This window comes from Thalia democratica, chromosome 5, assembly GCF_965202585.1.
Source record: "Thalia democratica chromosome 5, ktThaDemo2.hap1.1, whole genome shotgun sequence".
Classification (NCBI taxonomy): Eukaryota; Metazoa; Chordata; class Thaliacea; order Salpida; family Salpidae; genus Thalia; species Thalia democratica.
In genome coordinates, this window is record NC_139169.1 from 76428546 (window position 1) to 76445270 (window position 16725).

General features: G+C 26.8%; 1 protein-coding gene across 1 annotated transcript; it reads left to right on the plus strand.

Moving 5' to 3' along the window:
* Nucleotides 1-9422: 9422 nt before the first annotated feature.
* Nucleotides 9423-16725, plus strand: LOC145836919 (large ribosomal subunit protein uL15-like). The gene is made up of 3 exons (XM_082944692.1): nt 9423-9574; nt 16424-16590; nt 16637-16725. Exons 1-3 carry the CDS (start codon nt 9423-9425, stop codon nt 16723-16725), a joined length of 408 nt encoding a protein of 135 aa, XP_082800818.1.

The window sequence follows — 16725 nt, forward strand, 5'->3', positions numbered from 1 at the left end:
AGTTAGTGAAAGATAAAACACTAGAACAGATTATTAAAGCTAAAACTCTTACAAAATAAAATCATTTATTTTATTCCTGAAGATGATTGTAAACGTATCTAAATAATAAATACTTAAATTGAAATAAAAACTTCAATTTTCAAGAAATTTATAGAATATGAAAACTGTAAAGAATTGTTATGATAATTCTGTATCAGAAACTTTTAATCATTTTTCAAATTTTATCTTAGAGACTTTTTCAGTTTTATATTGACAGTGATTTACTTAATAACTGATTTAACCTTAAAAAAGTACTAATTTACTGATTAAATTTAAAAATTTGCATAAAACATTATTTAAGCTTTGCTTACATTTACAACCCCACAGCATTTAAAAACTTATTTACATTAAATATTTATAACGAAAAAATTCCCAGCTAAAATCAGCTTGAACTTTGATAAAAACAGCTACTTTCTGATAACTATGTAATTAACTTGTACCCTCGTTTTATAATTTTTTTCGATATAGTAAAAACATTTTATTTGTAAACTTTAAAAGGTGAACTAATATCATACTAACTATAAACTTACTGAATTATAAACGTATCAAGCTAAATATTAGACTAGTAAAAACGCTATTGTAAATCTAAACCATTTATAAACAAAATGCTAAGAATTTACTTTTGACAACTTAAGTTAAAATTACAAAAACAAAAAAAATTGCTTCAAATTTAAGAAAAAACTTCTTGCTTTAATTACTTAAGTTATATTAAGAATAAATAAATTTTAGTTGATCAACAAATAAAAAAAACTTCTTTTTTTATTAAAAACAACTTCAGTAACAATAACTCTTATTTTCATTATTAAAAGGCTTTGTTTGCATATCTACATTACTACATATATATACGTTTTTAAGTTTTTTTAATTACATTTAAAATAGCACCATCACAAATAGGTTAGTTTGTAAACTTTTATAGCTTGAAAGGCAAAACTCTGTAGATATTGAAAATTTTTATTTATATTTTTTTGCAAATCGAGGTATATTAATTATACAAGTACAACATTACATTAAAAGTATTTCAACCCTATTCAACCCATTCTCTAACATGAACTTTCACCTTACACAAACATATAACAAAATATCAAATGTAAAAATTTTATAATTAGAAGTCAAATTTTAGCCAATCAGGAGCGCCTAGATTTCGCAGCCCACAGGCTCGACCTTGCTCGAAACATTTTAGGCACTGCATTTGAAACAGCTTTCGGACAGAAAAGTAACATTTCAAAGTGAAATTTTGAAGGTTCAGTGAGCATCTCGGCTTTCACCAGCATTTTAGCTTACCACAGAGCAAAGCATCTCAAGTTTGCTAGCTTAAAAAAGTTTGGAATTTAACTGAATTTTATATTTCAAACTAACCAATTAAAACAGAAGAACAATCGATTGAAGAAAATTTGTTACTGTTGTGTTGTATTGAAAAAAAGGTAATTTGTTTACTGTTTGTATAACTTGTACTGTTAAGCAAATTCAATTAACTTATTGTTTTACCTTGACTGCTTAAAAAGGCTTTCAAACTGTTGATTTTTTCAAAGATGTTGGTTTATTTACTTTTCTAAAGTTTAACTTAATATTTTTCATGAGCATTAAGAAAGTAGTGCCAAGAAGTCATAACTTGATTTATTATTGAATAGTATATTTAATAAAAAAAAAATAGTTGTACTTTAAAAAAGTGTTAAATAAGTGTAAAAACTTTATAGAAACAAATAATATGTTTATTTAGAAAATTGAAATTATATAGAAACACAACCTTTTAGTTATTTGATATTACATAAAAAACTTTTAAAAAAAGATTTAAAAATCTTCCAAAAAAAATTGCTCACTGAAATTAAATAGAAATCAGTTTATTTTTAATTACAAAAATTTTATCAATTCATTTAAAGTTTACTATGCAATTTTTTTAGGTACGTGTACTTGAGCTTAATGCCAGAGTGATATAATTTTTTCATTAAAATCTGGCAGAACTATGCAAGAACACATATTTTTAACTTTAAACTTTTCAAATAACTTTTTTTATTACATTGTTTTCAATGTTTATTTAATTTCATTCTATTTTTACTGAAAATTGCTTTATTTGTATGATTTGTTTTAAAAAATCTGATTGAATGCTTCCTAATTTTGCTACAGATTTTTCAGCTTATTAAAGCCAAAGCATAAAAAAAGTTTAATTTCAAAGTTGAGAAGTATTAGTCTTTACTCAGTTACTCAAAACTTAAGTAAAATGATGGCTCTTAAACTGAACATGTATCTTTCCTTAATTCAATTTTTAAATTTATTGTTTAAAGAAGTAATATATAAAGTTTGAAAGTTGTAATCCACATATGAAGTTTAAGTACAAATTATTTTAAAACATTGCTGAACAAATATAACTTAAACTTTTATCAAAATATTTTTATATTAGCATTTAAAACAGTAAAAGAAAATATCATAAATTTTATAACAGCAATTTAGATTTTTCTTATTGGTAATATCACTACAGTACAGTATCAACTTAACTTTTCAGTTAAGTTTTTGTAGCTTAAAACTAAAAACTTTTTATGCAGGGTTGCCACAAAACCTGGAATCCTGGAAAAACCTGAATTTTTTTATAAAAATCACTAAAAGCCATGGAAAAACCTAAGATTAAAAAAAAAGTACATGTTAAGTAGTAAAATTTTGATTAGACATGAAAAATATATCATATAGATAAATATTCCATCATCAATTTTTTTTTGAAATAAATAACTTAAAGCAGCTTTACAGTATCTTTATAATTTTATTATAATATCTAACAGTTTTTAACACTAAGTTTAACTTTAAACAAATAGAACTTAACATTTACTTTTTAAAACCTAGAAGAAATTTCTGAAACACCAGTGGCAACCCTGTTTATGACAATACTTTGCTTTTATGACAATGAATGAACAAACATATATTTATATTTTTAAGAAAACAGTTGTAATAATTTATTAAAAGAAACTCATATCAATCATTTTGAAAAATATTATAATGTTTTAGTAAATTATTGAGGTCTTTATGTTTTTAACTGAATAAAGTTTAAGAGAGATCATAAAAATTGCTATTTTAAGAAAAACTTAAAATTAATTTAAAAACAGTTTAGAATAGGATGTAGCCACTGTTAAGATAAAGCTGGTTTGCTAACATTTTAATAAAAAAATAGCTTAACAATATTTTTAACAATTTTATACCATAATACTTGAAAAAGGAGCATGAATATTTTATAATGAATGCAAAAAGGTAAAATTAAAGCTACATACAAGCATCACAGTATTTTATCTATCCTTAAATTTTTATTTACATATGACCAGTAGCTACCTACTTTAACAAAAATAGATGAAACAAATTTGATTATTTATGTTCAAATGTTAAAAAGTTAGCTATATATTGTTATTGCATGTGTATTGGCAAGACATAAAAACTTCAGCCACATGAGCTGAAATGCAACAAAACAGAAAAATTACCAAAAAAAGTTCAAATCTTTTAGAATCGAAAAGCATAATTTGATACAGAGTTCCTAGATTAACATGAAAGTCAGTATTCTCTACACATGAAACTTATTTATATAAATCTTTAATCCAACAGAAGTGCAAGATGTCATCTAGTCTGAACGAATCGCCTGAGGAACTGAAGGATCTGGCAAGGAAGATCGGTTCCAACCTCAAGACGGCGCAGAAGCAGTCGGACGACGCGAGGATCATGAAGCTGATCAAGAAGATCAAGAAGACCAACTTCAGGCCGCTGGTGAACGCAACTGAAGGTATTGTGATTTATAGTAAAAAATTAAAAAAACAAATATTTAGATTTTGGTTGAACCAACTTCAGGCCATTGGTGGATGCAACTGAAGGCATTACAATTTACATTAAGAAAGTTTAATCAGACATTATTTTTAACATTTGTTTATTTGTTGTAACTTTATGTCAAAAATATCAGCATCAAAAAAATTGTTCTGGCTGTAATTACTGAACATTATGATTTATTTAAAAAACTAATAAGAACTAAACGAAAAGTATTGTTTTTAAGTTGAAATTTTATACTAGTTTTTAAACAACACTATTTTTGTATATCAGTTTAACTTTTTGATTTTTGTAATTTTTTAGTTGAACTAAGCATAGATAATTAACTTTTGACTGTTGTGTAAGTTTTTACTGAAAGTGAGAATATCTTAATTGAATAACAAAAAATCAATTAGCATTTAAGACCAGTTTTAAGTTTTGTAGATTCATGTCAAAAAATTATTATCAAGATAATTGGATTTGGACAATTTTAGTTTTTATACCAGTATTGTAATTAACATAAGTTTTGGGTCTTATAATTTAATTAAAGGTTCAGTTTAAATTTCAATCTAGTGAAAAGTTTTTTAGTTTATCACAGAAGTTTTTTGTTGATATAAGTTTAGTTTTTCAAACTGCATACATAATCTTATGCATCACGATAATTGAATTGAAGTGTAATATAAATTTTGTGGTTTACTTAGTTAATATGAAGGTTTTTGTTTTCTTTTACTTTTGCTGACATAATTAATCAAATATTTTTTTTATTTTATTAACTGTGATGAAAAAAACTGTCTTAAAATCTATTAATAACAGTAATAATACAAATAAAGTTTTAATTACTGCATCACTGTGTAATAAACAAAGTATCTATGTTAACTGCATAAAATAACTTTTTTACAGGAATAAGACATAATTTTGCAGGCACACCGAACTAATTTATCAAACAAAATTTTTATTTAGGAACTGATGATGAAAAACTTGCCCCCCTAGGTCCGATGACGAAGCAGATCACTAGAATAAACAGGAACAGCGAAAACAAAGACATTTTTCGCGAGACCACAATTTTGTCAAATTATTTCACTAAATATTTAGTGTAACTGCCTATTAGATAATTTAACGTTTAGTTAATATGAACTCACTGGTTTTACAGTGGAGTCTCTTTTTGATATTAGTGAATTGACTTGAGTTAGGCAAAATGAATAATTTTATATCTACATCTTCTGTTTATTTGATAAACTTAGTAGTTATAAGTTTTTAAACTTGGTTTTTACATAATAATGTCTGAGAGTATGAAATCTAAACGTATTGTTTTAATAAATTGATATTTTTCAAGTTGTGATTTAATATTTGTTTTAAAGTTATAATTTTAACAATTTTTTCTAGTATTTTATGTGAACAAAAAATTATTCTTGATACACAATGCACATAACTTTAATACTACCCATAACAATTATAATAACTAAACATTGTGGTACGTTTTACACTGAAAGTTCAAAAGAAAACATTACATGTAATCTATTAAAAATTATAACTTGTATTTGGAAAATATACAATCTTGAATGATGTTGAAGCATTTTAGTCACAGATAGTTTTATCTAATCGCAACTTCAACTCAAAACCTATTTAAAAGTTTTTACCGTTTTTTTTTTGTATTTAATACTATTTTCTATTATAAAATGTTTAATTTAGAACAAGTTGGAAAATCCGCGTAACTTCGCGCGTTAAGCCGAATATGCTTGGTTAAACGACAGGTTTAAAATAAACGAATGTTCTACAACTATTTAGCTATCGGAATATGTTGACTCCTACAGTTTATAAATGTTTACAGTTTTTCAAACGAATTTTCAAAAGCGTATTTAATTTAGTTGTTGTTTAACTTTAGTTTAACTTATGCAATTTCGCAATTGAAATGATATTTTGTCAGTTAGGAAAGCAGTTCTGTGTATTTGTTAGTAATGTTTAAGAAGGTTTGAAGATAATGTTGCATGATTTTAAATAGTTAATATTTTAATAAACAAGCACCCTGATTTTAAGCACAATTCAGTAATAGTCTGACATACTATATGATGTTAAGTATTTTTGCGATATTTCTGCAGCGAGTTTTTGTAATTCAGCATTAATGTCAAGTTTTTTAATTAATTAGTTTTAAGATGAAAGTAAGAACAACTTAAGAACTTGAGTCCTGTTTCACTTATTAGTTCTTACGAGGAACGTGTGTGGAAAATGTTCCTCAAGGACCTTTTTTTTGTAAAACTTGTAAAAAAAACTATAAAATAAAATATGAAGTTTACGAGCCTAAAAAACAAACATGACACTTTTAAACATAAAGTTTTAACTTTTTTAGTGCATTAGTTTTTTATAGCTAAAGAGGAGATCACAAAAAGTTAATAATTTTGCTACGAACTGAAGTTAGCCGTGTCTGTTTTAGAGTTTGTGTAAAGTTTCAAAGAATAACTCGATCTTAGCTTGTTATTGCAACATAAACAAAAAGTGACAACAACCGAAACTGTCTATTAATAATGAAAAGTTTTGTTTTTGTAATACTATAAATCATGATCTTTCTACAACAATAAACACGACTACGGACTAAGTTGCAGAAGTGATATTATTAAAAGTAGCTTGTTGGATCAAATTAACTTATTTAGTATACAAACCGAGCTATGTTAAAGAATGTTCTTAAACATGATCTTTCCTGTCGAATGGAAAAAAAATAACAAGAACTTTTTCAAAAAAAAACTTTAAGCATAGTCTGTTGAAACTTTCTAAAAGTCCAGTAAAAAAGTAGGGCGATTTTAAATTAATTTTGGTAGCATGTTGGAAATATCTTTTGAACTATTTTCATTATTATCTTTAAGCTTTTTTTAAATTTATTTAAATAGTATTGCAGAAGCGGCCGAAGACTTTTTATTTGTCTTTGAACAGATACTTTTAATCAATAAAAGTGTAGGAAATGACGTAGAACTATTGTGAACAAATACAAGATTATACTTTCATGTCAATTGTACCTTTTTTTATTCAAAAGTTTTTTTTTGCTACATTTTTAATAGAGCTGTTATACTTTATAATCTTCAAAAGTAGAAAAAAACCGTTTTAAAGTTCAAAAAAAGTTTAATTTTGTTCGATTTAGAGATCGACTGAACATTATACAGTAAGAACATTTAAATTTTTAATAGTTTGTCGTAGTATTATAAAATAACTCTAAAAAAACTCATATTACGAATCTAAAAACTGATTAATGATTACACTAAACTTAATGATAGTTTTTTGAAATAAATCAACATTAGAAGCATCTTTTTTAGTTTAAGTTTTCATCTAATCTAGATATATAGATTTATAATAATGTTGTTTTTTTTGCGCTTTTAAAACAGTATTATATTCGTACCCTGTCTTGTTTTTCTTCCAGGAAAAAAACAGTTTCAAAACCGAAAGTTTTCCCTATCAATGAACTTCCAAAGTAATATAGTTTCAATAACAATGAGGTAAATAAAATGTTTCAGCAGTTGTAATTTGTGTTGACTTATACATTTTAATGAAGTTTGTTAAATAAATTAAAACTAAGTCTTAATACTACTTCAACATTGTTTAGATCAGAAGTTTTGTTGTTAGGAAAAACATTCAGACAAACTTGTATTTCTTGTACGTAGCAGACTATTTTCTAATTTTTAAAATTTATTGAGAAATATAAATTTATTGTAGAAAAGTCTTTTAAATTATCCCAAAATAATACTGTTGTAAGATAAGAAAGATAAAAACTTTTACCAATTGAAATAAGCCTAATAGATATATTACTACTGCCATGAAGTAAAAGTGTTTAGCTTTTATTTACGGTTAAATAGTAACACAAAAGTAGTTTAATTTGTTCTATTAAGCCGATAGTATTCTAATAAACTGAATTGATTGTAGTAGTGTAAAATATCATGTTTAACATGAAGTATTTATAGAAAAGTGTTTTAAGTTAAGTCAATACAATACTTTTGTAAAATAGGAAGTAGGATAACTTTCACCAATTGAAATAAGCCTATAAGGTATATTACTACTGCCTATAAATAAAAGTTTTAAGATTACTTTCAATATAAAAATGTTGCATAGGAAAAAGTTGTTAAATGAAAAAAAATACAAAAACTATCTGAATATCTAGTTATCTGAAATAGTTGAAATAATGTAGTGTGTAATATGAAGTAGTTGTAAAAAAGTCTTTCAACTTCAACACAATATTGTTGTAAAATAACAAATATATAATTTAGATAGAATAAGATTACTTTTAATTAACTGAAATTGTCTTGTCCTGGAGTTTACTCCATGGTGTATGACTCGATAACCAAGGGTTACAGGTTTGTTCGTTCACCAGGCCTTTGGACTAAAAGTTTGGAGCGCTTATTTTTGTCGTTCAACAAATAATTCAATTCAAGTAAACCTATAAGATAAGTTACTACTGCCTTGAGTAGAGTTTTAGATTATTTTCCATTCTAAAAGTTACTTAAAGTGACTTACTTTAATTTTACGAAAAAAAGTACAAAGCTGTTTTTTTATTAAGAAAAAAAGTAAAGTTACTGAGTTTCTTTATTGAGCATTTTACCTTCTAGCTTAAAAAAGGTTCTTTTGTAAATTATAGTATACACTTACTTGTTTGTACAAAACTGCAATTTATCAAGAAAAAAAAAGTGTTGAATTTTTTATTTACCACAGTTTTTAAACAGTAATTTACAGATTATAGAAGGGTTAGGTAGCTTACAGCCCAAGAGTCAACAGAAAACTTTTGCATGCAGAGTACTTTTAGCTGAAAATAATTAAAATAATCTTTTTAATAGCAAATATCATGCAATGTGCTTTAATTTCTATGTTTGTTACATAATTTCTGTTCACTAAATAATAATTTTTTTGAAATTATCTAGGAGTTTTGATCGATTTTGTAGTATAATTTTTCAAAATTATGCAGACCGCTAGGACTTTGTTTATCAAGTCCGGATCGCAAAAGGTTTTTTGGTAAACCAGGCCAGCTGGTTGAAAATGTTGCTCCAAATTATATTCTGTTGCTATAAGACAAAAATTTAGTTAACTTTTGCAATCTGAATATTTCTGTATAACTCAATTTGCATTAAACTATGTTAACATACTTTTCAAAATCTCAACAAGTGTGCTTGCTAGAGCAATTTTTGCAATTGTATGCTTCTTGTTAAATGCATCGTTTAGCATCGCAACGAGTATACGTACTTTAACATAGGTGATTGAAGCGTTTTTCCGAAGGCAGACTCTGGAAGGCGTAATCCTGGGAACGTTCTTGAGAAACTGCTAAAGGTGTTGCTTGATGTAGAAAGCGGGACGGTGGGCATGGAAGTCGAAAACTGCGAAGTAGTGTGTAATAATTCACCTGCCGAACCAGTCATCCCTGAAAACGGATGACGCTCGTACGTTGGTACCGAGTCGTCGAGGCGTTACTGGCACACGTTACAATAAGCCGCAAATAGTAGGAAGGCCGCAAAAAGCTATCTACGCAGAAATTTTTGGACGTGCGCCAGAATGAAGCTGCCGTCGGTGCAGATCTTGGGTAGACCATGGGTCAGTCGACCTCAAGGTCTTAAGCCTATCGGTGAAACAGTGAAAGCTCTGAATCGGCAATGAGCCGAGATCGTGAAGACCGACCACAAGGCGGCGCTTCCGGGGAACACCCCAAAGTAAGCCGCTCTACTCGGGACGTAGAGGGACATGTCCCCACGAACCGTCCTGAGTCCCGGTTGTTCACCGGCCTGCGGGGAAATACCCCAAAGAGGTCAGAGTAAGCCGCTTTGACCGGAACGTGGGGACACGTCCCTGCGACCCGTTCTGGGGTCTTGTTGTCGCGTCAGAATTTGGGGGACCCAGAATATTTGATTGCCTTGAAAGCTGGGGTGAAGAAAAGCAAGGCCCGGTCGATCGCGACTACACAGCCAAACTCCGGTACTTATGTGGTTGTTTGCAATTTTTGATTTAGAAAAAGAGTTTTTAAATTGATAAACTCAATAAGTAAAAAATTATTCTTGTATACAAATAAGTCGGATTTAAAGTATTTTATTATAGTTTAATGAACGTAAAAATAAAAGTACAAAAAAATATTTGGTTCTAGGTCCTGGTGTACAAAATTAAAATCCTTTTGGTTGTCTAGTCTTGGATACAATTAAACGTCTTGTCCAGGACAAATTTTAATGTGTAGATTCATTCTTTTTTGTTCCAAATGCTTATGTAGTTTCAAATTTTTATCTTTTTTATATTATCAAATTCACAACTAAAGTTTTTTTAAAGTTAACTGCATCAGTTATTTTTGCAGTAGAGGTTTTTATTTACAAAAAATAGTTTCAAAGTAACTATAACTACATGTATATAAACAGTTTTAAAGTAGATAAACTCTAAAAATAGAATACTGTAATAAGCTTTGATAAAGACATGATGTTATACAGCTTTTTATACTTTATATCAAGTGTAAGTTTCAAACAGTATCATAAAAACTTCATGTCTTTATAAAATCATACAAAATTATATACTAATTATCAAAACAGTCAAAGTTTTGTTGACCAACTTGCAAAACTAATAAAATTTCAATAGTTTTGACTTTTAGTTTAAAAGAAATGAATAAATGAAAAAAAACGAAAAGTTGCTCAAAAATATTTGGTTCAAGGACCTGGGTACACAAAAAGACCTCTCGGTCATCAAGTTGCATACCCAACTTTTATCAAAATTATAATGAGCTAAAACATGAAAAAATAAACATAACAGTTTAGTACATATTTAAAAGCTCTTGGTTTTTTATTTAAATCACTATTGAATCCAAAATATATTAATTGAAACTAGTGTAGCACTACAGTACTGCACACATAAGTTTTCTTTGGAGTATTTTTAACAAGTAACCGTATATAAAAGAAAACCACAAAGTAAAAAACAAAAGCTTTTTTTGAGATTTAAATGTTTTGTTAGCATCTATAAAGTGTAATATAAGTGGTTGGTGACCTGCCGGTCAGGGCAAGGTCAAACGCCCAAGGACAGTTTCAAATAAGGTGAAATCCGTAATATTGACAGTCGTTTTGTAAACTCAGACTTCAGATTGTATATTTAGTCTTTGAAACCTAAACTAGCTTTGATATGTTTCTCTAAAAATTCGTACTGTATTTACATATAGCAGTTTATCAAAAATAAAAAACGACCAAATTTTTAAATTTAACAACAGAACAGAATGATTCTTAATTTAAATCATTTTGATAAAAAAAGGTGCTTAATAAAGCAAACTTTTGGCTATTCAGATCTGGATATGAAACCCAGCTTGACCATTAGAAAATGTATGCTTAAAACTTTCATCTTTTCTTCAAAATAAGTTTAAATAATTAAATAAAATTAATTAAATAATTAAATAAATTAAATAAAAATAAGTACTAAATAATTTATACGAACTTGTTTCACAATACTTTGTAATTTTTACAAGTTTTTAATTAAATTTCTAATAGTGAAACTTTTCGTTTATTTTATTGAATAAAAATAAAACTGTCAAAAAGTTTGGTCAAAGGACCTGCTGTACGAAAAAACTTTTCAGTTATCGATTTATACAACACGAAACAGTTTAAAGTCTTGTCCAGGACAGGTTTATTAAATATATAAATATTTAAAGCAGTTATTTGAATATCTCTAATAATTGTGGTTTGAAAATCGTATAAATCTTACTACTGCGATGCGAAGTAGGACTTTAAAGTTAGAAGTTCTCTTCAATGCACTTAATAATCGTGTATGTACAGAGTTTAGAATACATCACAGAAACTTGTAAACACTGAAAAATTTTAGCAATACTCAAAATCTCAAAGAAAAAGAGTACAGCGCACTTTTTACATTAAGGCATAAATCTTTTATAAATCTAATAACAACTTGTGGCTGGTATGGAAAGAAATTCTATCCAAAATATGTTACTCTGCAACTAAGAATATAAAAATCGATATAACAGATAAATTGTTATCTCAATAATCATAAAAATGAACTATATTTGATCATTTACACGTATACAATAAACAAATTTCACAAACTAAGTTTTAACTTAAGTTAAGAATCTTTACAGCTTTTAATTATCTCTTAATATAGCATGAGTTAAAATATTTTAAAAATACCATTTAAGATGACAGATTTATCTAATATTTATGGTGTCTCTTTTTTATAGTATTTTATAAAGTTTATGAGTAATTTTAGTTAATCATCTTATCTTACAAAGGACAGTAATAAGATTAAATATATACAAAAACTATGTGAATATTTATTTTTTTATAATCTGAAATACTTTATCAAAAACATTTGTTAAACTATAGCTAAAATTTCCAAAATTTTTAACTACGATTTTTTTTAATAAGTTTTTTACAATTTAAAGTATATAACCTCTATATAGCGTGCAAAAAATAAATGATAAAGAAATTAAAACAATACTGCATACAAGATTTTTAAGCTTAGTCAAAGACAACTTTTTTTTGTTTATGAACTTTAATAAAAAAAACTTTACACAGTGTTTACGAAATTAATTAGTTAAACTTCAAACTTAGAATCTTCATCTAAGTCAGGGGTCGGCAATCTGAAGCCCATGGGCCTACGGACGGTAAAAGTGCGGCCCGTGAATATGCAAATTTGGCCCGCGAAGGAAAACTTTTAGACTTAACTAAATGTTAATGATTCTGAACTAAAGAATATGAAAAAGATCTTAGGTAAAATTTATGAAAAAATTAAAACTTATACTAAATGCTTCATCTCTTTATAAAAAGTAAAAACTAATACTTCAAACTTAACTCGTACCCACTAAATGCTATCGACCCCTAGTTTAAGTAAGTATTCGTTTTTCAACTCTGTAAAAGTCTACAAAAAAGTTACGTTTAAACGAGTTTCTTAAAAGCAAAAGTTTTTTTTTTATTAGTGTTCCTTGTTTTTAAATTTTTTAATAATACCTGTAAAATTTACTATAAGGTTTTTAGAACTATTAATTTTATGAGTAAGATTATTTTCAAAATTATTCTGTCTTCTAGTTATTTTAGAGTGTGGACCGTTTTTTTCAGTTTTGGGTGACAAACTTAAAGATACTTTTAAAAACTTTTATACTCAAGCTTTTGTTACATTTGACTAAAAATTTTAGCTACCAAAATGTTTAAAAGTTTTCTTTAGCTTTGCAGTTCTAGTTTTTTTCTTTTTTTATAATTTAGTCCCTTTAATGCCTGTACAGGTTTCTCCTATTACAATCTGAGCGTTTTTTAGACAATTATATTCTTTATCTTTTATACTTCTTGTTAAACAAAGAAAACTTTCTATACAAACTTTAAGTATGACATAATACTCTAGAGATTTACAAATCTGCTCATAATCGTAACTATTTTTTGTACTACTAAATGTTAAGTTATTGTTTGTTTAGAATTAAGAAAAAGTTTTAATTAATGTGTATTTTTTGAGCTGTTGAAAGCATACAATAAACAAATAATACTTCAAAAATCAATACATAAGTTGTGTATTCCTTTAATTTATAACAATAAAAGTCTATCTTTTTTTATTAGAGCTAAAAGTATTGAGTATATAACTTTCAAAGCCTAATCTTAATTTAAATAGAAAGCAATTTCAAAATAGTGTCATAAGTTACTCAACAAATAAAAGTTTGTTTACAACAGCTTTCATAATATAATGTTAATTATCATTTTTATACAGTCAAATAACTTTCGAAATATGGTTAATATCAACATCATGAAAAGTTTACTCTTAAAAATTTGTAACAAAAATTCTAAATTAAATGAAAAGTTTTCTTGAAAGTATTAACAATGTCTTTTAAACTTTAAAAACTCAAAGTTCTAAGACATTTTGTGTTACTACAAATTAGGAAAAGGTCAATTAAATATTTAGAACAAAAATAAAGGTGGTTGAAATTTTCGGATAATAGTTGAAAGTTGTGAAAAATTATTATTTTGTAGTTGTTTTTACTGATTTGCTGTTGTAAATTTAAAGTATTGAAGCATAAATTTTTATTTGTAACCAAAGTTAAATATTAAAACTGTATTTTGGCAAACTAAGAAAAAAGTTAAACTTGCTTTTTATATATTTTGTTATCAGAAGGAGTTTTATTGTATTTAACCACCATTTGCAACTTAATATGAGGATATTTTTCATTTAAAAAGTTATAAACTTAAAGCTTTTCAAACCTACTCGATTTAGAAGGTAAATGAATTATGTAAAAGGTAATGAAGATTGATAAAAAAGTTTTATTTAGATTTATTAGGACGTAACTATATAAAAAACTATCAAAGAACATCCTTTTTAAATTAAAAATAACGATTAATATTGAGTAAGGCTATTTTTTTCATTTACAGATACTTGTGTATTTAGTTTTTGTTTTTATTTTTAGATGAGCATGGATTTTAAACTATAATATAGCTCACCCGAGCACACATTTTAAGGACTTTGAAATTGTTATCCATACTGGAGTTTTGAGATTGTATAAAATGGAGCGAGTGCTACAAAAAAGCACTCCGTTTGTCGTTTCCTTTGTGGCTAGCAACTTTTCTAAACACTTGAGGCAATGTCTTGCAATATAGGAGATGCTCTGGTATACAGAGCAGATATGCTAATTCATGACATTGGCGTTAAAAATTTTAAAACACTTGATTTTAATGTTAAGTATTCTAAAACTTTTATGGTGGTATAAGCTGGTATTATTTTTACATTGTGTTTTTTCAAAAATAGTTCTTAACACTAATCGAAATATTAACGAGCAAATTCCTAAGTAATTAACTGTAAAATATGAAATTTGATTATTTTGATAGTTTTTGCCAGTGTTTGTTTTTTGCTTTTGTTTTAAAATTGAATTGTCTACTTTATGAGTTCCAAAAAAATATTTATTTTAGTTTTTACAAGTTGTTCTGGATATTAATTCTTTAACAGCACTTTTGTAACTTTTGAAAATTTCTTCGTTGAAATTGACAAAGCTCGTTCATAATTTTAGTGCTCTACTTAAAGAACAGTAAAACAGACCTAACTTCTATGCTTTTTGCCACAAAAGTGGCTATACACTTGTTTATGGTACCGGTTGGCTTTCTTTGAAAATTTGTGTAGACTTATGAGTTTAATTGAAACTAGTTTAACTTATGTATATAGAAAATATAACTTATTATTGGCAGACCTTTCAAGAGTAAATTTTAAATTTGAATGCAGTAAACTCATTACTTTATAGGAACAATTCAAATCATTATTACTTTTTGTGAGTACGAATATATCATAGATAAACCTGGCGTAAAAAACCCGTTTTTGTTCTGAATTTAATGTGAACAATAAGTTTTCTTTTTAGCTACAAACCAATTTGCTAATAATGGTGCCAATGGAATGGACTATCCATTACAACGCCGTCTATTTGTCTACAAACTTTTCATTATAGAGAAAGACACTTTGAGAGCATATGTATAAGATTTTCTTCAAATGTTTTTTTTCTTATTTTGCTACCTTTGAAAACTGACGTTGTATATTTATCGTAAATAATTGTTAAAATATTTTCAATAACTTTATTTAATGGAAGTTATGTGCAGAAATGAATTAAAACTATCAATAAGTTAACTCAATTTTTATCCTTATTTTTAATTTAAACATAATATTTTTGAGAAATTTGTGTTACTGGGTGATAATTAATTTATGTTTAAATTTTTATCAATTTTCAATATCTTGTAAATCTATTACATTTCATATAACTTTTGAAAAAGACTCAAGTAAATTTGAAAAGCTTTAAATTTTTTATTTTCAAAAAGTAAAAATATTTTTAAATTAAGTGCAAATGGTGTTTTACTTTATAAATTGTTATATGATGTTTTAGTTTCTGTTTATATGTTTTTGAAAAAATTAAATGTTCTCATTTTGCTTTTATGTTATCAGTGGTTCATATAATTTTAAACTAGGGGTCAATAATATTTGAGAAATTTTTTATAGCTTGAAAACAACTTTTTAAAACAACAAAATCTAAGCCTTTCACAACAAATGTTTAAAAATGCACCTTTGATTTAGTTGTTATAAGCTTAATTTGTATAGATGTGATTAGCCTTAAGTCAATAAAATACTGGATTTAACTATTTAAAGTTAAACAAAACAAACTCTTATTTCCGAATCGTTTATATCTGGGATTCTACCAATCCTGATTAGTACTGCTTATTTCACTATAACTTTGATAAAATTGAATTTATAAACTTTTATTAGTCGTTAAGTACTACTTTATTTACTTTAATTGTATACAAAGACTTTTTCCGATAATTCTGTGCCGCCTTTTGCAAAAGGTTGATCCTTGTTTTAAACTATTTTGCAAAAATTATATCTTTTTAAGCAGTAAATGTTCTTACACTTAAAATTATAAAGCCAAAACATCTGCTTAGATTTAAACGCTTGAATGAACAAAACAAGTTTCATTAACACTGAAAGTAACCAAAAACCAAATTGACATATAAAAAATTTAAAATCTCTCTCTAAACCTATAAAATACCACACAACAAGTTTTTCTCTATTATCCTACCTCACATAGTTTAGTTGTTGGTGTTTCTTAAGTTTCAAAAGTCCTACAGTTTCTGTGCAATTTCTTTTGGATTTCAATTTATGAAATCTTATATCACCACAGGATAAACTTCAACAAATACTATTCTGAATACTTAAGAAAAGTTGGTATTCGTCATTTCCATTCGAAAAGGAACCTGGACGCTTGCCCCACCATCATTATTGACAAAGTGTGGTCTCTGGTCAGTAAACAGACGAGGACCCACTACGCCACTGAGATTTACAGCCCCAGTAATTGACTGCATCCAAGCTGGATACTAAAAAGTTCTAAGAAAAGGGAAGCTTCCCAAGCAACCAGTCATTGTGAAGGCCAGGTTCTTCAGCGCCAAAGAGAAGATCAAGGCTGTAGAAGGAGTGTACGTGTGA